The sequence below is a fragment of the Trachurus trachurus genome (genome assembly GCF_905171665.1).
Source record: "Trachurus trachurus genome assembly, chromosome: 23".
Classification (NCBI taxonomy): domain Eukaryota; kingdom Metazoa; phylum Chordata; class Actinopteri; order Carangiformes; family Carangidae; genus Trachurus; species Trachurus trachurus.
Window position 1 is genome coordinate 14,206,683 of NC_139912.1, and position 27,007 is coordinate 14,233,689.

At 40.2% G+C, this 27,007-nt stretch overlaps 5 protein-coding genes across 5 annotated transcripts; 3 read left to right on the forward strand and 2 right to left on the reverse strand.

Moving 5' to 3' along the window:
- Positions 1–1,752: 1,752 nt before the first annotated feature.
- Positions 1,753–2,750, forward strand: avpr2l (arginine vasopressin receptor 2, like; the record flags this gene model as incomplete). Its single annotated transcript, XM_083999415.1, has 2 exons — positions 1,753–2,575; positions 2,671–2,750. 2 exons carry the CDS (start codon positions 1,753–1,755, stop codon positions 2,748–2,750), a joined length of 903 nt encoding a protein of 300 aa, XP_083855541.1.
- A 2,453-nt stretch (positions 2,751–5,203) lies between these two features.
- On the reverse strand, positions 5,204–7,196 carry LOC311006982 (THAP domain-containing protein 5-like). Its single transcript, XM_084000056.1, has 3 exons — positions 7,064–7,196; positions 6,548–6,734; positions 5,204–6,160 (listed from the first exon to the last, which is right to left on the reverse strand). Exons 1-3 carry the CDS (start codon positions 7,147–7,149, stop codon positions 5,435–5,437), a joined length of 999 nt encoding a protein of 332 aa, XP_083856182.1. The 5' UTR covers positions 7,150–7,196; the 3' UTR covers positions 5,204–5,434.
- A 465-nt stretch (positions 7,197–7,661) lies between these two features.
- On the forward strand, positions 7,662–10,514 carry LOC311006297 (dnaJ homolog subfamily B member 9-like). The gene is made up of 3 exons (XM_083999072.1): positions 7,662–7,761; positions 8,145–8,388; positions 8,874–10,514. Exons 2-3 carry the CDS (start codon positions 8,172–8,174, stop codon positions 9,359–9,361), a joined length of 705 nt encoding a protein of 234 aa, XP_083855198.1. The 5' UTR covers positions 7,662–7,761; positions 8,145–8,171; the 3' UTR covers positions 9,362–10,514.
- A 1,220-nt stretch (positions 10,515–11,734) lies between these two features.
- akr1b1.1 (aldo-keto reductase family 1, member B1 (aldose reductase), tandem duplicate 1) lies at positions 11,735–15,605 on the forward strand. Its single transcript, XM_083999286.1, has 10 exons — positions 11,735–11,896; positions 12,373–12,540; positions 12,789–12,905; positions 13,055–13,132; positions 13,217–13,339; positions 13,437–13,543; positions 13,645–13,726; positions 14,216–14,299; positions 14,468–14,550; positions 15,192–15,605. Exons 1-10 carry the CDS (start codon positions 11,831–11,833, stop codon positions 15,232–15,234), a joined length of 951 nt encoding a protein of 316 aa, XP_083855412.1. The 5' UTR covers positions 11,735–11,830; the 3' UTR covers positions 15,235–15,605.
- A 595-nt stretch (positions 15,606–16,200) lies between these two features.
- LOC311006795 (aldo-keto reductase family 1 member B1-like) lies at positions 16,201–21,212 on the reverse strand. Its single transcript, XM_083999757.1, has 10 exons — positions 21,054–21,212; positions 20,235–20,402; positions 19,968–20,084; positions 19,737–19,814; positions 19,496–19,618; positions 18,075–18,181; positions 17,656–17,737; positions 17,335–17,418; positions 17,139–17,221; positions 16,201–17,038 (listed from the first exon to the last, which is right to left on the reverse strand). Exons 1-10 carry the CDS (start codon positions 21,117–21,119, stop codon positions 16,996–16,998), a joined length of 951 nt encoding a protein of 316 aa, XP_083855883.1. The 5' UTR covers positions 21,120–21,212; the 3' UTR covers positions 16,201–16,995.
- Between the last annotated feature and the right edge of the window lie 5,795 nt (positions 21,213–27,007).

Below are 27,007 nucleotides of genomic sequence, written 5' to 3' on the forward strand. Positions count from 1 at the left end.
TTCATTTGTCATGGGTAAAGTGGTGATGACATTATTATCCTTCATGCTGATTGCCCTGTATCCCCCACCACCATGCTGTTAATTACTCCCCACATAAGTGTACAGCACAATTCATAGAGGTGATGAGAGATATAACATCAGATATGCATTGACGTGATTATGATGCTTGAAGGATTTGACTTCAGGTTGAAATATCAATGTTATTTTTGTCCCAGGAGGTTTTGTTTAATATTGTTGAGGGTAAGATAGCGCTTAGTTGCCTTCTTTCAAGCTATGAGAGAAAGTGTATGAGTGTCTGTGTTTGTGTGTGTGCGTGTGAGTAGTGTTTGTTTGTTTGTTTTTTGCTTTGTTTTGTCTGCTTTTATGGTGTAAAGCACTTTGTGCTACATTTCATTTATGGAAAGTGCTCTATAAATAAAGTCTGATTGATTGAATGATTGATTTACTGTATACTGAATGTTTAAAAAGGGTTTTCAGGACATGATGATGATGATGATGATGATGATGATGATGATGATGATGATGAATGATGAAATTCAGTCACATCACATAGCTACAAACATTATCGACAAAATAGTGACTGAAAAGGCACAGGCAGAAGCATAATGCTTATATTAATGCCTGTCCTACATATCAAATTAAGCTACCCAGCATTCTTACAATATGAAAAACAAACAAACATACATAAAAGCAAAACTACACCAGAAAAAGACCGGAACCAATAAGGTTAACAGTATTTAGCCTAAATATATAATAGTAAAGACATTTTTAAATATCAAAGAAAAACAACAAAAACAAAAACAAATAAACATTAACATTTGTGGCCTTCAAAAATTGCCCTGCATACCATTTTTTTGAAAACCGAAAATAAACTACACAGTCATAAATCCAGGATAGATATACTGTACATCTCCTTTTAGTCTCTTTTCTAGCTTTTTGTACAACAAATTTGGTCTTCTCATTGCATTAAGGCAATCTGTATTCAGTGAAGGGATTTTTTTTCCTTCCCTCAAAATCCTACTTGCAAAAACATGACGGTGCACTCACACTAGGCAATCGTACCGTGCCCAAGCAGTTCTATTGCTAGTGTGAGTGCTTAAGCACGGTACACTTCCCTGGCCCGGCACGGTTATAAGAGGTGAGCTTAACGGTACGCTTGGTCAGGAATGCGCACCTTACTAAATAATTACTAAATCAATGCAAAAACATGCCATTAATACTAAATCAGTTGCTAAATCAATAATATTCCTGAGCATCTGGCAGGTATAGACCATGCATTTACAATTACTGAAAACAACATCTGGGTCTGGAAAACTTTACATTTTAGCACTTAATTATTTAAGACCAAATAAGTTATGAAGAGTTACATATGAATAAGTTAAAGACTAATACATTAAAACTGTTTAAGGGTATATTCGTATTCCACTGTGCATTTTGGACACGTTAAAATAGGTTTTCCTTCATTTGGTTAAATTCTAGTCATCTGCTACAGTTTTATGTAATGTCATAAGCATTACGCTGATGTTCTGTCACCAGTGAGTGGTTTGACTCCCCTTTCCCCTTCAAGTCGATAGCTCCTTCTTCACATCCCCGCCCCGCAGTCGCTTTGCGTCGTGGTGCGCCAAAGCAGGAGAATGTGAAGATGTTCCCACGCCAAACTGTCAATATTCCAACACCTAGATGACGTACGAAAATGCTGATTGAACCTTGAAGCCAAGAGTCTTGTGGGAAACATCAGGAATTCGCGCTCATATGGATTCCAGGAGCAGCAGCTCTGAAAAGGCTATGGCTGAGGATGGAGAGGTGTATGAACAATTTGCGCTCATTCGAGCGGGAATTCTGGGTTTGGTTTTTCTGCTTGCGACAGGTGGGAATCTTTTTTTCTTGGGCACACTTTGGAAGAAGCGAAAAAGAAACACGAGAACCCAGCTGTTCCTCTTGCACCTGTGCTTGGCGGATCTGGTGGTGGCTTTCTTCCAAGTCCTGCCGCAGTTTTCCATCGAAATTACGCACAAGTTCCGAGGCACAGACTTCCTGTGTCGGTCGGTAAAATACTTGCAGGTGGTTGGGATGTTCGCCTCCGCTTACATGATAGTGGCCATGACCATAGACCGGTACCATGCAGTTTGTAAACCAATGGTTTCCTTCCTGAATGGCTCGTTTAGGAGGTATCTCTCCATAGGCGCAGCGTGGCTGCTCTCTCTCGCCTTCAGCGCGCCTCAGCTCTTCATCTTCTCGCTGCAGGAGGTGGAGGAGAACCAGTACGACTGCTGGGCGACATTTATTGAGCCATGGGGGAGCAGGATTTACATCAGCTGGATCACTCTCTCTGTGTTTGGCACACCTGCCGTCATCTTGCTCTACTGTCAAATAAGAATCTGCACCACAATCTACTTCAACATGAAGAGAAAGGCTCTGCAGGCAGGGCGCGCAGACACCAAGGGGGTGTCCAACGCCATGCTTAAGACTGTAAAGATGACATTTGTCATAATAATGGCATACACAGTGTGTTGGAGCCCATTCTTTGTTGCACAGTTGTGGTCTGCATGGAGCCCGAGCAGTGCGCCTACTGAAGGTTAGTGTGGGGGAAAAAAACAAATGTCTTAAAGGTCCCCAACTATTACTAAGTGTTTCTGTTGCAGGCCCATTAATATATCCTCTCTCTTTCAGGTCCCCTGTTTGCCATCATCATGCTGCTGGCCGGTCTCAACAGCTGCACCAACCCCTGGATTTATCTCTACTACAGCTAACCTGCATGAACCAAACAGACGTCTCATACTAAGAGATCAAACCAGCCTGTCCTGATGAACTCCTGAGGATCATCCTGACATCCAGAGAACTAAAATCCAATTTGTAACAATTACTACAGAGAATTTAAATTTCTTGTATATTTTATGATGAAAATCGTTTCTAGATTGTTGTCAGCTTTGTTGAATGTGAGTATTAGACTGTATTTGTGTTGGCATCTTACAGTATTGTGTCACATGTTTCGTCATAAATAGCAGAAACACAGATTTCATGTTTCAGCTGGATAATTTGTTGTGAATACATCTGACATACAGCGCTCACTCCATATTCATGCCAATTACTACAGAGTAACAACGTTTGCACATAATACAATGCTGTCTTTTATCCACTGCTGGAGGGTGCCAAGAAGAATGTGAAAATATGATTTGAAAAACAATCAAGGCTTAAATATGAATTTTCATTTATACACACTGTACAGCATTCACATTTGACTTCATGTACTGTAAAGCTTTATTTCATGGATGTTATTTCGGAGCTGTATCTCTCTTTTGCTTTTTTTTTTAGTTGCTTCTATCACAAATAAAAAAAAATGAAACCTGTTTCTGACATTCAATTGAACACTGAAGTGACAACTTGCAATTCACAGCACTGACAACCTTTTCCATTTGCATCCAGGTGAGCATGAAACCTGGATTTCTGTAGCAATCAAAGTTTTTTTCCATAAAAAACATGATGATTTAGCTTTCATTTTCATTTCTGGAAAAGCTTTTTAAAATGGACTTCTACCATGAGGCCTTTAATCCTTTGCTTCTCTTATTTTGATTAGACTCCACTTATTTGATAGTGCTCCTTATTTTACTATGAACATTTTAATGTCAAGTGCTTTTTGCATTGATCATTGGCTGTTTGTGTCCATTTCTCCTATGGCAGTATTGCATTTTTCCAAATAAAGACTTGTCTTATTACTCCATGTACCCCAAGATCAAGGCCTGCACTTATTTATAGGATTTATCTCTTGCCAGGAGATCACAGAGCATTAGTCCTCTAACGCACTAAGATGATGTTTTGTCCTCCCTCTTAGATTTAGAGCAATATAATTACAACAATATTAATATATTAATATCATTACTAATTTCAGGAATCCACTTACATTTACCGGTGTAGTGTCACTCTTCACCAGGGAAATGTGTCATCCTGTAACACCCTGGAGTCATGTGAAATTGCACTTTACAAATCCTTTCATATGCGCAACCAATCATTTTGTAATTAATTCAAAAACCAATTTAGCTTCTCCCTTGCCCTTCTTTTTTTCTCTCCATCACACACAGCCGGTCTGGAAAACTAAAATACATCAAATTACAATGCATTTATCCTGACAAGCAGAACCTCTGTCATGGCAACATCATGTAGCCTATGTATACTGCCTTTTTGGTCTAATTGTGTAATGTGCTCATGTAATGCTATGCTCAATTAAATCAACCACAGCCCCCAGAGGCACAAGTGCAACCATGTTTAAGAAACACATTCAAAGGACAAGTTACACAAATTCAAAGAAAATGCTCATTTTTCTCTGACACTGAACACGTTTCAGAAGATTGACCAGAATGATAGAGTGTTACAGGAAATCAAGCACATCACTGAAATAGACTGGGCCGGTGCTTATTTGGGCCTGATTGCTAGTGATTCCAGGGCTGTAAAATGTGTGCTTATCACACATGTGAAATTATGTTGTTTGTGCATCGTGTGACGAGGTCTCACAAAGCAAACCATCAATTTTCCAGTCAAATACAAAAGGTCAAAGAGGAAAAAGGAAAACAAATGCATCACAGGGGTCTTTGAAATGGCATAATTAAAACTTCATTAAAATAAAAATAAACACTTTTGCAGCAGCATGATGAGAGAAGCTTTCTTGGAACTCACAATTAAAAGCACAGACTGAAGGACAAACTGCATGAGTCCATGCAAAACATGGCCCGACCTGTTGGTTTTCTGAACCCTCGTCATCAATGATTAAAGTACCTCAAATCCTATTTGAAAGTAAATAGACACAAATTTAGAATTACCAAACAAATTAAAGCAGAAGTAAGCGATATTTTTGTGTTAATATAAGTCTTAAATAGTTATATCTTCCGACAGCAATCACTTACATAGAGTGTTTGGACCGAAACACGGGTCTGTCAGTCACTCTGCTCTGCTCTGAGCCGAGGAGAAAACTTTTCTCACTTGAAGCTGTAATTTACGGTTTCAAAAGCCTGCCTGGAACGCAGCATTAGCCAAAACAACCGATCGCTTACTTCTGCTTTAAGTCATAAATACTGTGAGACCACTGAGACATCAAATGACACCTTTAAACGACATAGTAACAGGCTAATGAAACTGCTTATTGACACAGCAGATGTTAATAAATTAAAATGTAACATGGCTCACACTATAGAACAGAAAATCTTGTACCAATCAACTGAAAAGCTGTGCTCATTTTAAAAATGGTCGTACAGTGCCACCATGTGGACATAAAACATACAGCTGTAATAAGCAAATGTAAGAGCAATGCTGCCAACACTGAGTGACAATCAAGTTGTGTAAGGCACAATTATCATGTCTGTGTTTTTAAGAGTTTTAAGTGCAACAATTGTGCAAAAGAGACTGAATGGTGACAGTTAAAATACCCACAGTAATGCTCCAAAAATCAGAGCAACATGGATGATATATAATCTTCTAACACTTTCTGTTTATCTTTAAAAACAGCCCCATCCCTCTTCAGCAGGGCTATCTCAGTCTCCAGAGCATGGATTTTAGCCACAGTGCTCTCCTCCCTGTGATCCAGTTCCAATATCTTTGTATGCAAACTCAAGATCTTATTCCAAAGCTGATCTTTGTCCGTGTCCGGTCTGCAGTACGAGTGTTCATAAACAGAAATGTGATCTCCCTCACCAAGAGGCTGGTCCTTCACTATTTCCACAGGAACAAAGCTAAAAGCCTGGCCCAGTGCTGCTTGAAGGGCAGCCGCATCCACATTTGCCTCTCCATTCGATAGAGGACCCAGCGACTCACAGCATAACACAGTGACAGTGGAATCGGCGAGCTCTTCAGAATGAGGCTCACTGCATGGAGACAGTGCGAGGCAGGAGGATTTCGGCATCCCACCGTCACCTGGTACCTCATGCGTCTCTGACTGGTTTGTGTAACAGGAAAAGCTAGTATCTGAGAGCACAGGTAGTTCAACTACCACCTCTGTTCGTTCAACAACAGATTCGTTTGTTGTACTTGACTGGAGCTTTTTGCAGGTTTTGCTCAAAATGAGGGGCCTCTTATTGAGAGGAGAGTCAGATCGTGTGGGCTCAATGTCAGCGTCTAGTGTCCAGGGTTTGGCATTGGGGCTCTTTTTAATGGCGGCCCCCTTTTTCTCACCATCCTGAAATAAAAAGGAAAGGGTTGTTTATCAAATGAGAGCAAAGGTCAAAGGTCACCAACATGCAAGTGCAAGCACAATAATGTAACAAAACTGCATGTGTATAATAGCACAAAGAAGAGCAGTATAATCGCCACAAAGCACCAGTCAGAAGTTTGGACGGGAAAGTGTATCATCCACACTTTTGATTGCTTGTTGCACACCAAAACTGCTTTGCATTTTTGCAAGTGAGCATGAACTCTTGTACATTTTAGCATTTTGACACACACCCCTCCATTTTCATAACATGTCAGAGTTGCTTTAGCTAATTTGGTGGTGTGCAGCAAGCCTTTCCTTCACAATGAAACTGTTACAGACACTGAGACAGGGGAGGGAGGGGGGGACACATACATCCTCAGAGGAGGGGAAAATGGTCGGGATGGCTGTGTTCTTCAAGTACCGAATGCCCCATCGAATATCGAAGCAGTCCTCTGTAAAGTGCTCGCTGCACAGGCACTGATGCCGACTTGGGGTCCACTCCTCCCGCTTCATGTTGTCCACCCATTTCTGAAGCCTGGGCTTATCGTGCAGGGGGAACCTTTATGGAAAAGAGAAGGAGAAATTAAAGGTTTTTAAAGCTGAAATTACAGATGAGTTCCATGGAAAGGGTATCAGTCTTGTCGCAGAATTTCAGACACTTGTCATTAGGGTATTTGCCATTCATTCCAACAGTCTATTCCTGTACTATTACAAGCATGTAACATTATATACACCTAACTGACCATTGATGCTAACTTCGTACTGGCGCTGAAGCAAACACTAACTTTGACTAAGAAGATGCTGTGAATAACAGAATAAAGGCACATGCAGCCAAACTAATAACGAATATCAACTCGCAGCACACCACAAAGCAAACAGAAAACATACGGATAGAAGCTAATTCTCTTGTTGTCTTGTCTAGATGCACTCCCTCCTCGGTTCCTGCAAGCTTTCACTGCGCAGTACCGTGGCATATCTGCAGCGAAACAACATGAAAACGCTGTAATGAGACACGTTTGCAGTTAAAGGTGTTTTGACAACACGAAACAACTCGTAAAAAACGGCCACTTCCGGGTTGTAGTTCTCGTAGCGGACGTTACGTCTGTTGTCAAGACCGTACACGTACATTCTAGGACAGAAACGGTTGCACAGCTATGTGAAAGCAATTAATGAAGTTAATAATTTTACGCAAAAGTCACCCTTGAAGGCTCGTCCACTATGTTATACAAAAAGAACAATGATAAGATAATAAAATGATACAAACTAGACACGGCTGGGAATATTTTTTAGATCTTGCCTCTCGATTAATGAAGCGAAGACGGAAATGTAGTTTCAATTGTAGCTCACCATCTTGCTTCCGCTGTATTCTCTTCGTGCTCGCCAACATTCTCCACGTGCGCACTATATCCACCAATCAGAAAGGTCTGAGTCAGAGAGTTGCGAAACGAACCAATAGCGTTGCGAGTCGTGGTGTTACAGCTCAGGAATGCAGCTCGTCAACAATTGCTAGCTTGCCTTTCCCATCAGCTGGAGCTGTCGGCGGTAGATAGAAGTTGTCCTCCCCGGCCGTGTCACCCTGTCTCCAGGTAAGCTGCCTTCTTTAAGACGCTTCGACTGCTTTTTTGTCTTTTCTGACTTTTAGAACAAAGAACAAGCAATGGGGTGTTATTATGAGGAGAGAGTTTATTTATGGTTTTCTCCTGTTGCACCAAAACAGTGAGTTGTCATTCTCCATAACGTCTATTTGGTGAAACTACACAGAGTGCGGTTATTTAACATTATTTAACTGCATGTCCTTTATTTAGGCTGTTGTTTTAAGAGTCGTCTTCAACTTTTAATCTTATAACCGTTTTCAGAGTCTTCCTGTGTCGCAGTGGTGTGTGTGAAACGTCGTTCACACTCACAGAGTTGTCAAACTGGTCTCACCCCCCCTCTCTCTTTCTCTCTGTCCCTCTCTCTCTTTTTACAGCCGCAACAAGGTGCCAAAACCAGCAGTATGGCCACAGCTCATTCTGTGTTGCTGTTAGCAGTGCACGTCCTGCTGATCTCAGAATTTATCCTGGCCAAGAAAGACTACTATGACATACTGGGGGTACCCAGAGATGCCACTGATCACCAGATCAAGAAGGCCTTCCATAAGCTGGCCCTGAAGTACCACCCTGACCGAAACAAGGAGCCGGATGCAGAGAACAAGTTCAGAGAAATAGCAGAGGGTCAGTAAAGTATTTTCACTAAAAATATCACATCAATGCATTTTATAATTTTGGCTTAGATCCTGAGATTATAATACAGTTATAAAGTAAATATGACCAATTGTTAAATGTCAATGTCAGCTCAGTTGCAAATAGATTAAGTTCCACAACATGTAGAGATCATATTGTGTATATTGATAGTGTTTTATGAATGTCTTTCAGATCTGCTCTCAAAGACACACCTGACAATGACAACTACTTACAAGTGTTGTCAGGTGATGTCATCATAATAGCAGCCAAATCATAACAATGTGTGTTAGAGCCTATTAGCTACATAATTGGTCTTATGTTAAATACATTTGCACTGGAAAAGTTAATGTAGCTTATTGTCAGCTACAGTGATAATAGCCTAAACTTCGCTACAATGTCTTAATATGTTCACATAGTTTGTGTGGCAGTGTCATAGCAACCAACAATGTAGTGAAAGGCTTCCTTGTCTCTTTCAGCATATGAAACATTATCTGACGTCAAGAGGCGGCGAGAGTACAACCAGTTTGGTCATGGGCCGTCACCAGGGGAGGGACATACAGGAGGAGGAGGAGCAGGAGGAGGAGGAGGAGGAAGAGGTGGTGGTGGCAACTACAACTTCAGGCAGCACTTCCATTCCTTCAACTTTGATGACATCTTGAAAGACTTAAATCAACAACACAAAGACTTTCACGCCCAGTTCCACGCTCAGGCCCATCAAAAGAGACACTTTGACAGCGCCTTCCAGGCCCACCAGGAGGCTATGAACAGGCACAGACGACAGTTTCAGCAGGGAAGCTTCGGGGACGGACTGTTTGACATGTTCGACAACATGGAGAAGACCTTCTCCTTTAATACGGACAATACCAGGACTGAAACAAGATTCCAGAGCTCAGGAAAGCAGCACTGCAGGACAGTGACCCAGCGTAGGGGCAACATGGTGACCACCTTCACTGACTGCTCCTGAGACGAGCAGAAGGCCTTGCTCGACAGAGGGCAGCCACTTCGGGACGGTGTTTGCCTCTTCTTTTGTGTGGTTTTGGAAATTGATATCTAATTTATCACTTGGTGGAATAGATTTTCTGTGGCTTTTTGTAATTTTACTGTGTGTAACTCTCACTAGGAACAAATATCCAAGCTGGCCTGATAAACGGCTGCTTCCAAGCAATAGTTAGTAAGTCATTCATATACCTCCCCATTATTTAGCTTTCCAGGTTCATTGTTTTGACTTGTGTTCATTTTATGATGGTACAATCTACTAGACTCAGGTATGGCCTGAAGCTAAAAGATCATTTAACTGATATTACCAGTATATATTTTTTCTTGTTAGCAGTGAGGCAATAAGATTTCTCAAACATTAGCTGTAACTTTGCAAAAACATTGATTCTACAGCTAATCGGGCCATACTATTATTGTGTTTTCTGCAACATGGACTCTTTGCTACTATAAAAACCAGGCTATGCTGACCTTAGCATTGTGTACTGCTAGAGTTGTACAGTTTGTTTAATCATTAGTTTAAAGATTGAATGATACAGCTGAACTAATACAAATTTGGATGCAAAGCACTTGCGACAAAATTTGCTGTGAAAACGGAGCTTCACATCCGGAGATGTGTGCAAGTTGGCCATTATCAACTGTTACCTCGTTAAGTTTCTTATTACAGAGATGCATCTACCTTCACTGGGTCAGGGTAGGAAAATAACATCAGGCCTGTGACAAACACTGGTAAACTAAACCGCAGAGTGTGTTCGTGTGCTCTCTCAGCTGTTTTGCAACCAGTTGTTCTGAAGCTTATGTAAACCTGGGGGTCGTCTGCCAGTGAAGCTGAAGGGACTGAAAAGTTAAATTTCCTGAACTGATTATAATGTGCAATATTAAGCACCTTTGCTCTTCATGTTGCCTATCTTTCAGAGACAGTGCTATGTTAATGTCACTGTCTGATGTCTGCACTTTGTGTGTGTGTGTGTGTGTGTGTGTGTGTGTGTGTGTGTGTGTGTGTGTGTGTGTGTGTGTGTGTGTGTGTGTGTGTGTGTTTGTCTGTGTGCATGGTGTGTGTGTGTGTGTGTGTGTGTATCTGCACTTTGATAGTATCCTGAATGTTGGTTGGTTGCATAATGTTTAAGTAATGAATAAAAAGTTGCAGGAGTGAATGCATGTGTTTTTCTTATTGTGAGAGAAAAGATCATCGCCATTAGTTAATCTTAATCAGATACATAGTTTATTGTTTTAGGCAATGTTAATATTAAAATGTATATGATAAAATATATGTGTAAATGTTGATTAGAATATTGTCTGGAGTTAATAATAGAAAACATTAATTTAATCATAATGCAAATATAATATTAAACAGGAGGTTAACATGCTTCTGGGACATTTGAATAGGTATTACAAGTTTCCAAGCTTCTCAAATCGCAGTATATTAAATATGACATGTATATAGAATAAAATGTTCAATTGGTGATGACAGCTTTTTGCAGGAGGGAATAAATGATGCCAGGTCTCAATGAAAAAAGTAAAACTTTGTGTTATTTTGTCAGACCCACATCAGTGAGACAAAACAGTGTTTTGTCACTATAGTGCAAAGAGATATTCTAGAAAGTTGTTGTTCAGGATAACATCCAGTAGAGGGAGTACTTTCCTTACAGAGAAGATATTTAAAACTGGGAGTATGTCCATGATATCTACTTATAGGATGCATTTATTTGAACACTTCATGTTTCCTTTGTTTTGTACAGAAGTGAAAACGGGACTATGTTAAAATAATATATTCTACAACAGCATTATAATATTCTACATATGAGTGTGATATTCAAGTGAAATGAAAATGGAAATCCATTTGCACCCAGGTCATATAGTGACATCTCTCCTTTTCTGTAGATGGGAAACCACAGAAATAGCAAATAGAAACACCTCTGTAGGGGTGGACCATGAGTAAAAAATACATAAAAACACGTTGGATGTAGATCAATGCATTTGAATTAGCTTGTTTTACAGCGTATGTGTGGCCTACTTCAGTAGCTGATAAATGTCTCAACTCTGCAACACTCAAAATGTAAGAAACAGAACAGCACATGACTCAGAGAAAGGCATCATGTCACCTCAGAGCAATGCATCACTTCCAACTTGTCATTATACATGAAAGCAGGTATTTTCTAATTTCTGAAACAGATGTCACCCTGTATAAACCTCACCATTTGTGTGCTACACCCCTCCTGTGGTGCCTCTTGTCTCTGTATCTCCATGATCTGAGCAGCCTACAAGGCCTTCAAAGAAGACGTGACTAATCAAACCCAGACAGACTCTTTCTGCCCATTGACCCCTCCTCTTTTAACAACAGCCTGCCTCCCCTCCGAGTCCAGCGGAGTAACAGTCCACTTGCACGAAAAACTGCTTGTCGATTGATCCTGCGAGACTGAGAACTGCAAAGATCTTCAGCATGATACCTGCAGTTACACTCAGCAATGGAGCCAAGATGCCTATTGTTGGTCTGGGAACATGGAGGGTAAGGCTGAACAATGTTGTACTTTGCAGACTGGTTGACCCTGCCTCAGAATGTGGTAGATAACACAGCTGAGTGGAAACTGTGTTTTAGCTTTAGCTCTGGATTAACTGTGCTATGTGTTTTTCATGTAATGAATCAACAGCTTTGCCGCCCAAATCCACCGTACCTGCAGAGTATAGTATTACTTCTGTATTTAATAAGTGCAACTGCAGTTCAGTGACATGCTTCATTTCACTGACAGAGACACAGCAGGGTAAATATTAACATGTTACCTCAGACTAACCTTTGTCAGGAAAGATTCGTGTAGGAATGTTTTAAACTGGTTGAATTGACTAAGACAACTAACCCCTTTCATTAATGTTTCACTGATTTAAAGCTGCAGCAACATACAAACGACCTCCATCACTGCCAGTGTGTCTAACTTATCCATTTCTCATCTGCAATTTCCTTCTTTTTATGTCCCCTTGCCTCCACAGGCAGAACAGGGACAGGTCACTGAAGCTGTGAAAGAGGCTATAAGAGTTGGTTACCGGCACATCGATGGTGCTTATGTGTACAAAAATGAGGAAGAAGTTGGGGCTGGGGTCCGAGCCATGATTGATCAAGGAGTGGTGAAGAGGGAGGACCTATTCATTGTCAGTAAGGTACGCTGCAGCTGACGCCATGGGTGCTTCTTAAACACTAAAGAAACTACATGTATACATGTTCCATTTTTACAGAAAACCTGGGGGGAAAAATCTAGGCTAACATATATGTTTTTAGTTTTTAGCTGAGATTTCGTCCAGGTAACAGTGTTGTGCTTGGAATTATGTTACTATTTATTATTCAACCCACTCATACTACAGTATCACTGCCATCACACCCACATTAAGTCTGATTTTACCTGTTTAAGTTGTGGTGCACCTTCCACCTTCCATCTCTGGTGAGGGGAGCATGTGAGAAGACAATGAGTGACCTGAAACTGGACTACCTGGACCTCTACCTCATGCATTTCCCTATGGGAACCAAGGTTTGCACATCACTGTCCTGTCACCTGGACTGATTTGCCCCTAATGCCACTAGGTTACATAAAAATATAAATTCAAACCAACATTTTTCAGTGTTTACCATTTCTACCCAACTTCATGTCTGACAACTTTTATTTTTCTTCAACTGCAGCCAGGTGATGAAATTTTTCCTGTAGATGAGGATGGCAAGATCATTTCTGATGGCAGCAACTTCTTGGACACTTGGGAGGTAATTCAAGTGCCATGGTGCTAAATTTCAAATTGACAATCCAATCCTCGTGATCTAACAGAGGTATCATTGGTTGTGGTTAAGGCGATGGAAGAGCTGGTGGATGCTGGGTTGGTCAAGGCCATCGGTATCTCCAACTTCAACAAAGATCAGATTGAAGCTGTACTCAACAAACCAGGCCTCAAATACAAGCCAGTCAACAACCAGGTGCAAAAAACATGATCCCCAGCATGTATCAGTGTGTATATACTGCAAAATAACACAAGAGGGAACTAAAAGCTAAGGCATCTGGGTGTTTCCCCAGATTGAGTGCCACCCGTACCTGACCCAAGAGAAGCTCATCAGCTACTGCCTCTCAAAGGGCATCTCAGTGACGGCCTACAGCCCCCTCGGTTCCCCTGACAGACCTTGGTGAGAGGAAATGCCACTTTTGCACACAGCACTCACAAGAAAAATGTTGGAATTTGATATATAAAGTGTTACTCATGCTTTTCTGGTCTAATTTATACAAGGGCTTCATCTGATGAACCATCTCTGCTGGAGGAACCTAAGATCAAAACCATTGCTGAGAAGCACAACAAGACTTCAGCACAGGTAGGACGACTTCTTTGTAATGGACTATGAAGCTAAGTTTGTTGACTACTATTTCATTCCCGTAAAACTGAACCATGAAATGTAAATGAACACATACTAGTTGCTACTTCAAGCTTCCATACTTGTGTTGGTTACTTGTAGATCACACATCAGGTAGTAGTAGCACGAGCGGACAGCCAAGCAAATGAACAGATCTTGTACTGTAGTGATGATTTGTGTCGGTCAACGGGTGCACACAGGAAATGCCCAATATGGACATAACTGCTTTGTCTGAAATTATGCAATCATTTATATAACAGAAGACAGCAAGGAAGAAAAACCAGCACTGTCATGTAGTGGATGACATGGTTTGTTTTCAAACCACCAAGCACGAGAGTTTAAACACAATATCCTACTAGTATTTGGTGATCCACCAAAAATGTAGCCACACAAACATGTTGTGGGTGGTGGCTGATTATTGCTTAGATAATGTTGTGGTTTTCATGCCAGGTTCTCATCAAGTTCCACATCCAGAGGAACGTGATTGTCATTGCAAAGTCGGTAACACCGCATCGGATCAAGGAAAATTTCCAGGTATATCGATCTGAGTTTCAGAAGCTGAATTTGTGTGTTCAACCCAGATGTTTCAGATCTAGACAGTTTTGGTGCTTTCATATTCTGATTATGAGCTTTATACTTCTAATTTCAACATTAGTAATTTTTGTGTGTGGTTTGTCTAAGGCGTTGTTCCTTCTCTTTCAGTTGTTTGACTTTGAGTTGAGTGAAGAAGACATGAAGACCCTGCTGGGCTTAAACAGGAATTGGAGGGGATTCTCAATGCAATGGTGAGGTGACAGGAAGGCAATGGTGTGAAGGGAGAAACAGATTACATTATTAAAGCAGATATCAGTGGAATGTTTTTGTTAATATAAGTCCTAAATAGTCCTATTTTCCGTCAGCAATCACTTACATGAAGTATTTCAGCCTAAACACGAGTCTCTCCGTCACTCTGCTCTGCTGTAACCCGAGGAGAAAATTTTCCTTGTGGGATACAAGTGTTATCCAATGAGGAGAGAGAACGGCATGAAGGGCTGTGTGTGCAGCCAAGGGATGCGCGTGAATGTGGTGACGTAGCACGAGGACCAATTGATGCCTGACAAGGGCGGGGGCTGCTAACTCATGGTGCGTTCAAAGAAACTCGTACTTTGTGTTTTTCCTTCCTGTGAAGTCATACCAGTTCGATCTGGTACGAGTTCACGGGTCGGAAGTTACGAGTGGCCGTTATAGGGAACTTTCACAGACAACAGGATGGTAAAAACACGAGCTACGGGTTACCTGGAACGCTACCAAGTCGTAGTTGTGACTTGAAGCTGTAACTTACGGTTTCAAAAGCCTGCCTTGAACGCAGCATTAGCCGAAACGGCCGTGAAGCTGATCTGCTTTAATTATCAGTTTAACAAACTGAACCTTCTTATTTTTCCTACAGGGGCTCAAACCACAAAGACTTCCCCCTTAATGCAGAATACTGACTCATCAGAGAAGTCGTTTTCTTCGGTCCACATGTTGTGGACTTGCTTGCTTATCAAGACAGATGCAGAGGAGTTACTTCTACTTATCAAGCTTTTGCTGGAGGTTGTGTATCTTATGTATCCTTGGCCAAAATGGGTAAAAAGAAAACGAAAGAAAGAGAGTTTTTATTAAATGCTTGATAGCAGTCATCAGTAAAATTAAGACAAATGTCAAGCAGAAATTCTTTATGTCATGAAGGTCGCTCTGATCACAGTGTTATCATGATAAAACTCATTGTTCTGGAAATCTAACTCAATTGTATCAAAAAGCACCAGCATTTAACTCACACAAAGAATGGGTTTGACAACGACTAGTATTCAACCTAATTTTAGTCCACATTCACTGTTTTATTTCATTTTCATTGCATATTTAAACCGTTTATCCCCTGTACTGACAATGACTGTTTGTTTTTACTTCCTTGTGTAACATTGTTTGTCTTTCTGTATGAGATAAGCTTAAAATAAACCTACTGTGATGTGAATCCTTTGTCTTTATGACGTTAGTTTGAATCTCAGCTCTTGCCGACTCACACCTGAGATTATTTTGACTTTGTCCTTGAGGACGCTCAATTTCCTGCCTAACAAAAGGGTAATAAATAGTCACTGCTGTTCACACATCATGCTCGTCATAGACAGTCTCATTAAGATGACTGTTACATAACGTTTGTCACAATATGAACACCTGTCACGTAAGAATAACAATAGTCATGATACTTTTAAACATTAACTATTATAGGAAGCAAAGTAAAGATGTATTTTTTTGATTCCACAATTCAATGGCAATACTACATTTTACTGTGGAGATGAATGTGAGTGTGTTTGTGCAGCTCTTTCACTCACCCACCTCGATCCCACTGTTGGCTTTTCTGCCCTCTAGTGGATGTGTGAGGAATCACCACCGCCCAGCTGAATAGAAAACTAACAACATTGTTTTATTTTCTCCTCACAGGCTTTTATTGTTGATGCTTTACAAAAGCAGCTGACATGGGAAGTGCAAGTGATTATTTTGTAACACGGTCAACACACATGACCACAAAGTGCCACACATGACTCACAGGTTACTCGTTGACAAAACGTGTTCTGCATTTCAGAGACGACAGTGGTTATTATTTTGTAACAAGTTATATCCTAAGGCACTAATCCCTCAGAAATCATGATTTAATAAAACAAGGAGTGTTTTCATGTATGATACTGGTTGTATCACGTTTGGGCTATAAAAATATGTCTTGACTTGGCTTGTTTTACCTTTCAGTTTGGTAATGAGAATTGCCAATACTATGTTTTTTCCTCTGACATGTAACACTACAAGCGTAAATTACTTGGAACTGTTACTTGCATATTAAAATCTAAAATACTATGTATTGTATATGGCACAAATATTGGATAGTCAGTAACTTAAAACTTTATGCAACTCCTTTTTCTGAGTAAAACTATAACACTGAGCATATAAGGAAAATAGTAACTTGGTATCTAAGTGCAAAGCTCAAAGCGTTGAGTGTAAATTCATATTTGGAGTGCATGTAACACTGTATCACAGTATGGAGTCAAGGAACAAAGGTAGTTTTTTTTGTTTCCTGAGAAATAATGCATGAAAACAAAATTCTGATGCAAGGTCACATCAGCAGTTCAAACTGCTCTGGACAACAGAATGCAAACAGTCTAAAGGTTGAGAAGCAAACCCAGCTCCCGCTGTAAACCTGTGGAGAATCAGCACCTTTCTTTTCAGAATTCAGCATTGAATGGATAGTCCTTGTGTTTTGTGCTCCTGTAAAGAGAGGGATAGAAAATATTGTTGTCCGACACACAACATGATCTAAGCGGTGTAACAAAAACACAAAAATGTGCATAATGATACACAGTCTCACCACTGCATGGGGCAGACTCTCCAGTTCCTGTTGAATCCTAATATCGTCTTCATTTCCTCGTCAGTTAGTTGAAAGTCAAACACCTGCAACGATTTAAACAACAGTTTTTCATGCACGAGCCAAAAGAGAAAGCAAGTAATGCAGGGTGAAGGATAATCCCAGAAAATATTTCAACAATTTGTCTAAAGCTAATTACTTGGAAATTCTCCTGAATGCGGTGAGGCGTGATGGACTTGGGGATCACGATCACGTTCCTCTGGACCTGGAAGCGGATCAGGACCTGGCACGGGAGGAGGAAGCGTGTAAACATGTGAACGTGATCATGGGTCACAACTTTAAGTGCATGTTGTTCCCTGTATGACGATACCGCTGTGATTGAGTCACACAGTCTGATGATCTGTGTGCCCTACTTTAATACAAAAGAGGAACAAGCATTCTTTTTCATTAAAGCTTTGTTCAGTCCAGTTACGCTTTTAATCTGTTTAAGATAGTGTGCGTGTGTGTATGTATGCTGTACCTGTGCAGGTGTCTTCTTGTATTTCTCTGCAATGGCCTTTATGTTGGGATCCTCCATAAGTGATGGGTCATCTGGTTTAGCCCTGCAATTGAAATACATCTCTCTGACCATTTAAAGGACTCACAGACATTGAATATTAACAGGATGGAACTGCAACGGCAGACAAAAATAATGGAAACATGTTAGAAAAGGCTGTACTATGAATCAAACTCGGCCACAAAGGTGGGCCGTTATGAAACATGTACTCGAAATGTGAAAATCGTGACACAATGTGCCACATAGATACCAGCTAAACAGATAAAGAGGAACAGCAGTCACAAGTTGAAACTGACCAAAGCGATGACAACTGACCACTTTGTGGCATCGTAGAAAATACTGTGTGTTATCTTGCGATGACTCTGATTGTTGTGTTTACGAACCAGGGTCTGTCAGGGGAGCCCAGGGGGCTGTAGGCGGTCACTGAGATGCCCTTAGAGTGGCAGTAGTCGATCAGCTTGTCCTGGATCAGGTATGGGTGGGACTCCACCTGGTGCGGCAAACACACAGATATTTGGTAAGCACTGCAGAAACCATGAATACCAAGCAGGTTAACCATTTGTCATTTTATTCAGGCCATCAATATATCCTGTTTTTATGAAGTTTTTCTTTTCTTAAATGCACAGAAATGATTTACTTACAAGGTACAGTGGTGATTTAACAAAGTATAACTGTCTAGACTTGTAAATATGTCTAATACAATCCCTATTCAGTGGATTCCTTTCCTGTTCACTTTATACTTTGTTATATTACCAAAATTCAATTCTTTAATTTTAACCAATTTATGACTTCCTGCTTAGGGCAAGGACAGGATTTGGAAAATATAGTTTCAAATAATCCACTATGGGCTCAAAAAAAAAAGCACAAGGGGACATTTGTATGGTTGCTATGTTTATTTGGCATCATTTAATAATTGATAAATTTATTGATGTTCTACTCTTTTGTTCCATGTTTGGTGTGTGCAGTGATAAAGGACAGAAGAGGAAGAGTGCCGTAATTTAATATACAACACAACCAGCCAAAATAAGACGTTAATGGTGAACAATGGTTTTGAAAAACAGCAAAAATATAAGGTCACCTCAGCTAATTGTCCCTGCCTGAGGGGAAGCTGCTGTGGCCCATTAGGACTTAACAGGTCATTTATTTCTTAGACCTGATATCAGGAGACAGATAATGCCATTATGGCCTCTTGCCCTTAAAGAACAGAGCTCTTAAAATGTATCTGTTTTCTTCACATCTCCTCAGAAGACCGGACACAAACGTATTACATCTAAAACGGCTGCTTACGCAAGATATCTCTATAGTTACCAGTAGTGATGGGATGTTGTGTTAAAATGAGGGCTGTATTGAGTATAAAAATGGATGCAAGAAAACCACTTGACAAACAGTTTTCGGATAAAAGTGTATTTGTTAATATTTTTGTTGTAGTTACGTAAGTAAGAAGAGGATCAAACCCAAGCTGTCTTTAAAACTTTCCCTTTCCACAGAAATCTCATTTATCTTTAATAACTCTTTATAATCAATTTACTGAGTAATACATCAATAATGTGGTATATAGCAGGAAAAGCAGAGATATGTTGTTCTTTATAAGGCTCATGATTGATTTGTCAAATTTTGTCAAAGAAAACATTTTGTAATGAACCTTTTTGATGAACCAGTGGATTAGAGGCTTTGTTTGGCTGTGACTAATTACCAGGAGAAACAGTGTTGTCACTTTGTTCTACTAATGTGTCATGTGTATCAAGCAGCTACTGTATATCGCTGCAAGGTGACATTGCTTGAGTAAACAAATCATTTAACGTACCTGGTTGTTGGCAGGCTTGTATTTGAGGCCCGGTTTGTTGAGAATGGCTTCAATCTGCTCTTTGTTGAAATTGGAGACGCCGATTGCTTTGACCAAACCAGCATCCACCAGCTCTTCCATACCCTAAAATCATTCAACCACAAAAAAACAAAACAAAAACTTGAAAGCTTGTTTCACCAGTTTCACCTTTGTTCTGAGAGGTGAGTGCGGTGAGGTGAGTGGTTTTGTCTGTTTCACTCACCTCCCATGTCTCCAGGAAGTAAGTATCATCATTGATGGTCTCTCCATTGCTGTCCAAAGGAAAGTCCTCCCCGCCAGACTGTGACATGAGAATAGAATAATAGCCTGAAGCTGTTACTATGAACCTCATACTTCATTAAAAACATATACAGACAGCATAGCACATGGGCATTCAACATGGTGACTGCTTACACATCAACATCACATCAACCATGATATGATGATGTGTTACCTTGAAACCCATGGGCCAGTGCACTAGATAGAGGTCTAGGTAGTCCAGTTTAAGATCACTGAGAGTCTTCTCACAGCCTTTTCTGACATGGGACTTTGCATGGAAAGTACACCACACCTATGAGATGAAAAGACACAGGCACAATGAGCAGAAATCTCAATCAACAACAACACTTTGAATATGGTACAGTACAAATATGAAAATCAATGTTCTTCTGCGCATCTGTGGGAGGAAATACGACAACATACATATTCACCAGCAACTCACCTTGCTCACTATGAAGAGATCCTCTCTCTTAACCACACCGTCTTTGATCATGGCCTGAACTCCCTCTCCTACCTCCGTCTCATTGTGGTAGATGTACGCTCCATCGATGTGCCTGTAACCTGCTGCTATGGCTGATTTCACAGCTTCTAGGACCTTGTTGGGTTCAGACTGAAAAGACAGGACTAGTTACTCATACAGTGTCTCACTGTAGCACTGGATACAAACGTACAACTTGTATCACAGTCCAAACAGCAGCATAAAACATTCACAGATTAAATAAGCATGCACATTCAAGTTGCATAGCACTGTGTTCAATTCTAGGGACATTAGCCTACAGTTTGATATTAAGCTGCATTTAAATTGCTCTGGGTAACTGTCTGATACTGTATTACAACTGAACAAGCAATAGAGCACCATGCAATGTCAAAACCTTATAATGTTCATGTGTGACACACACAATAACAGGTTAGGTGAGAGATCCGTCAACGCGCTGTAATTTGACTCTGCAGGACAAGTCATGTTTCCAGAAACTCCACTGAGCTTAATCCCACAGGGTGGTGCTGTATTAACACACTGACTAAAAACGACAACCGGCAGTATTGTGTCATATATAAAAGTGTTAATACACCGTGAAATATCAGCAGGTGTTTTAAAGAAAGTTGTGTTGTTTTTTTTTGTTTTGTTTTTTTACGGCGCGTCCGTGTCGTTTCTATCGGCGCGTCGAGCTAACTAACTAGCTACCTCACAAGTTAAATAACTACTACAACTGATGCTAGGTCGGATAGCAGACAGAGGACCAAAAGACAAAACAAAACGCACCTTCCATGTCCCCAGTCCAACGATGGGCACTTGTGCACCGGTGTTCAGAGTCACTGTTGTTGCCATTTCTGCAGCGGACGAGCGTAGTGTGGTCAGACAGATATCAGACAGACAGACAGCCGAGAGGAGACAACAGACAGACAGAGAGAGCTCAGCAGCACCGACCGACACCTCGTGGTCCGTGATCGATTAATCAGGTCTTGTTTATTTTATTCGGGTGAACTGAGTCCACACTTCTGTCACAGTCACACCGGGCACACCAGTTTTCATCCACAGGCTATGAGTTTGTGCAAAATGTCGATGGGAAAAAAAAAACTTGTAGGCTACCACTCAAGTGACAGTCAAGTGCAGTATTTTACTATAAATGTGACTAAAGTAGGCTAAATCAAACCCAGGTAGGCTACTTAAATGCAACACTTTGGTAAATGCACCAGCTGCCTCCACTTAGCCTAATTAATTAATGTCCAGCAAGGAAAAGTAGCTACACAGGTAGCTATGAGTAGCCTATGGTTTACCTGTTGGAGTCAAAGAAAGTAGCCTACTTTTCAATATCGACACTGACAAATATAATTTTATACCATCTTCAAAAATGTTATAAACGCAGATTATAATCTCATTCTGATAAGGATATTTTTCATAGATAAAAAAGAAAGAGAACATCGCACACTGAACTACTAGCCTACTACTGAACTGCAGTCGGCACCGGCATGATTTGCAGATGATTTTCATGTCCTCAAGGTGACTGGTAAACACACCTGAGCAGGAACACAGCAGCCTCACCCCAGGGTGCAGCTGGAACAACCACTTAGAAGAAGAACCAAACCACCGACTCTTTGTTGGTTCTATACTTTAACCACCAGAGGGCAACATTACCACACTTACTAAACCTAAGGCACTACAGTAACATAATCACATAATTACATACATTAATTAATTTGGCCAGTTGTTAAATTGACTAAAATGATTGATCAGTAGGCTATTGTTCAATTCACTCAGGGATCTCAAAAATCACATACACACATCCAATATTTGATTTAACTTAATCCATGGACTAAAATGCTTTGTGAACATCAGGTCATTGTCCAACATGTGGCATATGATGTAAGAGATGACATTATTTTAATTAGTCTTCATTACTTAAACTATAACATCCCCATAGAATAATTACTTCCACTGTAAAGGAGATGTGCTCCAATCTGAGTGTGCGCTCACAGACCAGCCTTAAACCCAGAGGGACAGGAAACAAATACAAGGTGTCTTATTTTATTTCTTTCTCTTTCTCTTTCTGTTTTTTTTTTTTTTTTTGGCAAAATCAGATAAAACCTCACAGACCTTTAACTGTGCAGGAGATAAGAGAGGGAGAAGAGAGCGACATAAAAAAACATACAAAGGGAAAAGTTACGGGACCCAGCAGCCACTGTGTACCGCACAATGGCTCTCGCTAAAGTTTGTGTCTCTTCTGATCTTCTCCCAGCTGGACTCCTGCTTTTCAGGCCCCGTCTCCTCTGATCTGACTTCAGACACTGGAGGGCCTTTTGCCAGCCTGCAAACTGTCAAAGTACCCCAGGAATCAAACACCGTCGCATGCTGTCATGATCAAAGACCCACAGGTAAACCAGAAGAAGACACAGCCACATACAATTGCCATCTAAAAGAGGGGGGGAAAGTTTTCATTTCAGAGGCTCTTATTTTGCGTCTGCAGGCGGGTACCGTTTCACTGTACTGAGCGCGTCGATTAGCATGAAGGAAAGGAGAGACGACCAGGCATTTGAAGATACAACAGAGGCCCAGAGTAAAACCAAGTGCCTCTCAGGGAAACTTTTTGGATAAAGAGTGTAGACTTAGGTGTGTGCTTCTCAAAGAATTTAAGGGGGGAAAAAAGACAGAAATATTCATGGGCTACAGGCAGAGAGAGAAGATGGTGGTGTGACAAATAAATATATAGATCACAATGAGCTACTGTCTCCTTTTCCATTATGTGTTGCCATAATGAACACTCAGTGCAGCTGGTGGTGTCTATTCTTTCACCGGCTGTACATCAGATCAGACACTCCACCAGTAAGACCTCACCTGTCCTGGGGAGATCAAACACCTCATTTCATTTCATGGCCTTTGCCCCCCCCCTTCTACCCCCCTTTCTCTCTCCAACTCTTGTCTCTCCCATTGGCCTGGGCTTTGCTGTCTTTTTCTCTGTTTCTGCCAGAGTGCCCTGGGTCATAATCTCCACTCATAAATCTAATGTCGAGTGTCAGCTCCCGCCGAGTTCACTCACACACTCGCATTCCGCACATTCTGTCTATCGAACAATAACGCGATCAGGGAGAGAAATCCCTACGTCATAAGTAAATCATGGTCATTTGTCAAGTGCATTACGTGTTCTTGAAAAATAGGGAGATCATTCAGGCTGATTTGTGCCCGGCAGACATCATAGAAAAAATCCTCTAAAACCTACAATAATCCCACTAAAATCTGGATTAGGTACACCGTTTGGAAATAAAACTATTAGTCAATTAATTCATCAATCAACTGGCAAAAACTATCTGCAACAATTTTAAAATCTATCAGTCTTTTACTTTTTTTTTCTCAAGCAAATAGCTCCAAATGAAAAACACTGTAACAAGCATCTAAAATATAAATATTTCCTTGTTTTCTGTCTGTTCAAAATTTAATGTTCTTGGGATTTTGGATTTAGTTTATCAAATAACACAAGCAGCTTGAAAATGTCACAATGAGTTCTGTGCTGCAAAACGTTTCACGAGTTTATCATTTCATCCAGAATGAAAAGAAGTGCAGGTGTGCAACTGATTCTATTTACATTTTAAAACATAATAAAATAAAAAAATATATTAAATATACGATCAAAAACACAGTGGTACATGTATACATATATTAACCGTACGACCATATGGCACGTGTGTAAGTTCTAAGACAGATCAGTCCATTCTGTCATTTAAATCTCATGGCATTTTACTGAAATTTAATCAGATTTATCTATGGCATTAAATTAGTTAAGGCAATTTACACAATATAACATTATTACTTAACTTACATCCTGACATTTTATGAGAAGAACAGCGTCGCCACTACAAGCATGCGTAACACCAACATGCGTAACACCAACATGCTCTGATGTTGGTATTGACGTGGAATGGTCACGTAGCGTTTTAAATTGTGATGAGGCCTTGCTCATGTGAGCAAGCAAATGTTAAAATATATTGCTTCCTGTACTAGAATAACTGAGACAATATAGCTCACAGACAGTACAGTATGTGTAAGTGTTTCAAGATGAACTTACCATGACGCTTCTGCATGTTTGGAGTTAGTGCTGGTTCTTTCTTCACGGCATCTCAAAGAGAACATACAGAATTACACAAAAATACAGTTAATATTTGACGTCTTGTCAAATATGGACTTTTTGTTTTCACTGAAATACTTCAATACTTATAGGAAACTCCAGATATGTAGAGTTTGGAGAAGGTTTTTCAAGTTTTGAAAGAATTGGACGTGTGCAAAATGGTTGCAAATACAATTCCTGTGAGATTCCTCTAACATTTGGCAAATCAGCAGAGATCAAACCTGCACCACATCTTCATATTTCCCTTAGGATGAAGTGAAGAATGTTAGGATGTTATTAAGTCTTTTTATAAAATATTTGCTGTCGTTCATGAAATGAGCATCTAACAGGTAACTTGACATCTTAACATAGACTTTAATTTGCAACAGTAATCAAACTCATAATATCATGATAAGTAACAGGTGGGAATTAACCTTCAAATTATGTAGATCTTTCTCATCTGGTATAGATCCACGACATACACCACTGTGTATGTTCACATGCTCTTACGTACTATCCTTTGAGCACACAGAGAGTGTTGGCCTCTGTCTGTGAGTAGGGGTCTCCTCTCTGGCCCCTCAGACATAGTTTGGTTTTTGGCTTGATTAACCACTTAGTTCAGTCTCTCAGACACAAGATTGCAGGGAAAAAGCAAGTAATGAAGTGCTTTTGAATTTGCATTCCTGAGAGCTTTCGCAGACGCCTTGATTTCAGTCTGCCTCTGCTGTTTGTTCTTCGTCAAGAGATGTCTGCTATTTTAACGGTAACATGTAACAAGTGTCCATCCAGCCTCCTCCATATTGCTCCCTCATCAACCTAACTGCCATGAATAAACACAATCAACACGCATGTGAAGGGGAATTTGGAGGCTTTTTCTCTCAAATCGTCACTGATGGGTTGTTCATCATTGTCATTATGCAGATTACAGAGTGACCGTGAATGCAATATCGAAGCCCTTTTCCTCTGGAATGAAATGTCACCGCTCTGTAAGGCTGACCAAAAACACTTGTGTGTTTTTGTTCTTACGAGTTGAGCAGCGCTGATCAGTTATGGACAAACTGTCTCAAGAATATGAAATTAACAGCATTCAGTCTGCACTTGAAAGTCAAGCCTTTATTTTTAGTATCGACCTTGACAACAATATCCAAGTGTGAATGCTGCATGATCAACTGAAGAGTCTTGTAATTTACCAGGTAAGTACCACGATTGTGTTGAGAATTTCCAGAAAAGCCTGAACAGTTATCAAAGTTACACACGACAGCGTATCGTAAGAGTGAAGTTTTTTTCTGTTTGTAAATCTATTTGATTGATTTGTGGGCGACCGTGATTATGCAACACGATGACTTGCAAAAATCTGCGATTATTTCTGTCTTTGGTGGCGGGGCGGTTGACACAAAAGCTTCCCTTTGCACCCCGCTCCTGCCAGAAAAAGAGGAAACACAATTTGGTTTAAATGTGGGGCCCTTTCACTACTCGGTGCTTTCAGAATTGATTAAACATCAGAAAGAGTTTCATCAACAAGCAAGTTAAGTCATTTGAAGGTGGACTAACCAGACAACTACTCCCCCATTCATCTTGTCTTCTCTGACCTCCAAACTACAGGTAATTAAGAATTTGTAATGCCTTTATAAATAAATTGTCATGCTCATAATACTGTGTTGCAGTCCAAGGTAGCTATGTTATAATGTGCATTATTGTGCAGTTTGTAAAAGCTTGCTTCGCTGAGATTTACAAGGGGAGGTAAAGGAGCCGATCACCTCAACTCTCCACAAACAACATCCTGTTTGAACAGGAAGTTTGTTATTGTCAGCTTTTTTTTTTTTAGACTTTATTTATTTGCACATATAAAATAGAACAAAACATTTACTTATCCCTCTTACTAGTGAGAAAGATACGAAAAAAAGAAATGTGCAGGTGAGGTCTGAAACCCGAAAGGCTTAAAACATGACCTCATCTTGATGAAGTTGAGGTCATGGAACATAAATAATGAATTTATATACATATGTATGTAGATAAAAAATGAAGAATATACTTATATACATGATCATTTTGAATTTGTGAGAATTCCTGAATAGATTTTGGAGAATGAAACTTTAATAACTTACCCATGCAGTAGTTTGTATGGTAAAATGACAAAACTATGCTCCATCATTTTGTTTCTGTGCACAGTCATACATCTCAGAAAACTCTATGTGCATTGTTTTTCTTAAGTGCTATGTTATTTACCTTATTTCATTTCTAATAATGTAAATTTCATTTCTCAAAATTTGGAGGTCAGTATGTTTATAAAATGTACTTACATATAGTAAAGGACCTTGACTGGACTGGACCTTTGCTCCTCTCCGTCCGCAAATTTTGTGGTGAATTTGTCTAAAAGATTACTATGCCGCATTAGGTTTTGATATTTGCTCTCATCACTTGTGTGGACATGTATGTGTGATTGTGCGCAGCTTTGAAGCATCAGAATGACACAGCGGGAAAAACTTTAAAGTTCCTCATGGCTACTTCCTTATTCTGTCACCTGATATTATTTACAATATGTTGAGAAAAACCCGGCCAACTTCTCCAATCTTACATCACGGGAATGTTGTTTTCAGAGCCGTGTGTGTGCAGGTCCGTG

Coding starts and splice junctions, on each gene's coding strand:
- LOC311006297 (XM_083999072.1), top strand. CDS start 8,172: ATGGCCACAGCTCATTCTGTGTTGCTGTTAGCAGTGCACGTCCTGCTG. Junction 8,389..8,873: donor GTTCAGAGAAATAGCAGAGG/GTCAGTAAAGTA, acceptor TGTCTCTTTCAG/CATATGAAACATTATCTGAC.
- LOC311006982 (XM_084000056.1), bottom strand. CDS start 7,149: ATGCCACGGTACTGCGCAGTGAAAGCTTGCAGGAACCGAGGAGGGAGT. Junction 6,735..7,063: donor AAGAGAATTAGCTTCTATCC/GTATGTTTTCTG, acceptor TTTTCCATAAAG/GTTCCCCCTGCACGATAAGC. Junction 6,161..6,547: donor TTTTCCCCTCCTCTGAGGAT/GTATGTGTCCCC, acceptor TTTTTATTTCAG/GATGGTGAGAAAAAGGGGGC.
- LOC311006795 (XM_083999757.1), bottom strand. CDS start 21,119: ATGGCAACAACAGTGACTCTGAACACCGGTGCACAAGTGCCCATCGTT. Junction 19,815..19,967: donor ACTGGCCCATGGGTTTCAAG/GTAACACATCAT, acceptor CTCATGTCACAG/TCTGGCGGGGAGGACTTTCC. Junction 17,222..17,334: donor GCATTCAGGAGAATTTCCAA/GTAATTAGCTTT, acceptor AAATCGTTGCAG/GTGTTTGACTTTCAACTAAC.
- akr1b1.1 (XM_083999286.1), top strand. CDS start 11,831: ATGATACCTGCAGTTACACTCAGCAATGGAGCCAAGATGCCTATTGTT. Junction 13,340..13,436: donor ACAAGCCAGTCAACAACCAG/GTGCAAAAAACA, acceptor GTGTTTCCCCAG/ATTGAGTGCCACCCGTACCT. Junction 14,300..14,467: donor GGATCAAGGAAAATTTCCAG/GTATATCGATCT, acceptor CTTCTCTTTCAG/TTGTTTGACTTTGAGTTGAG.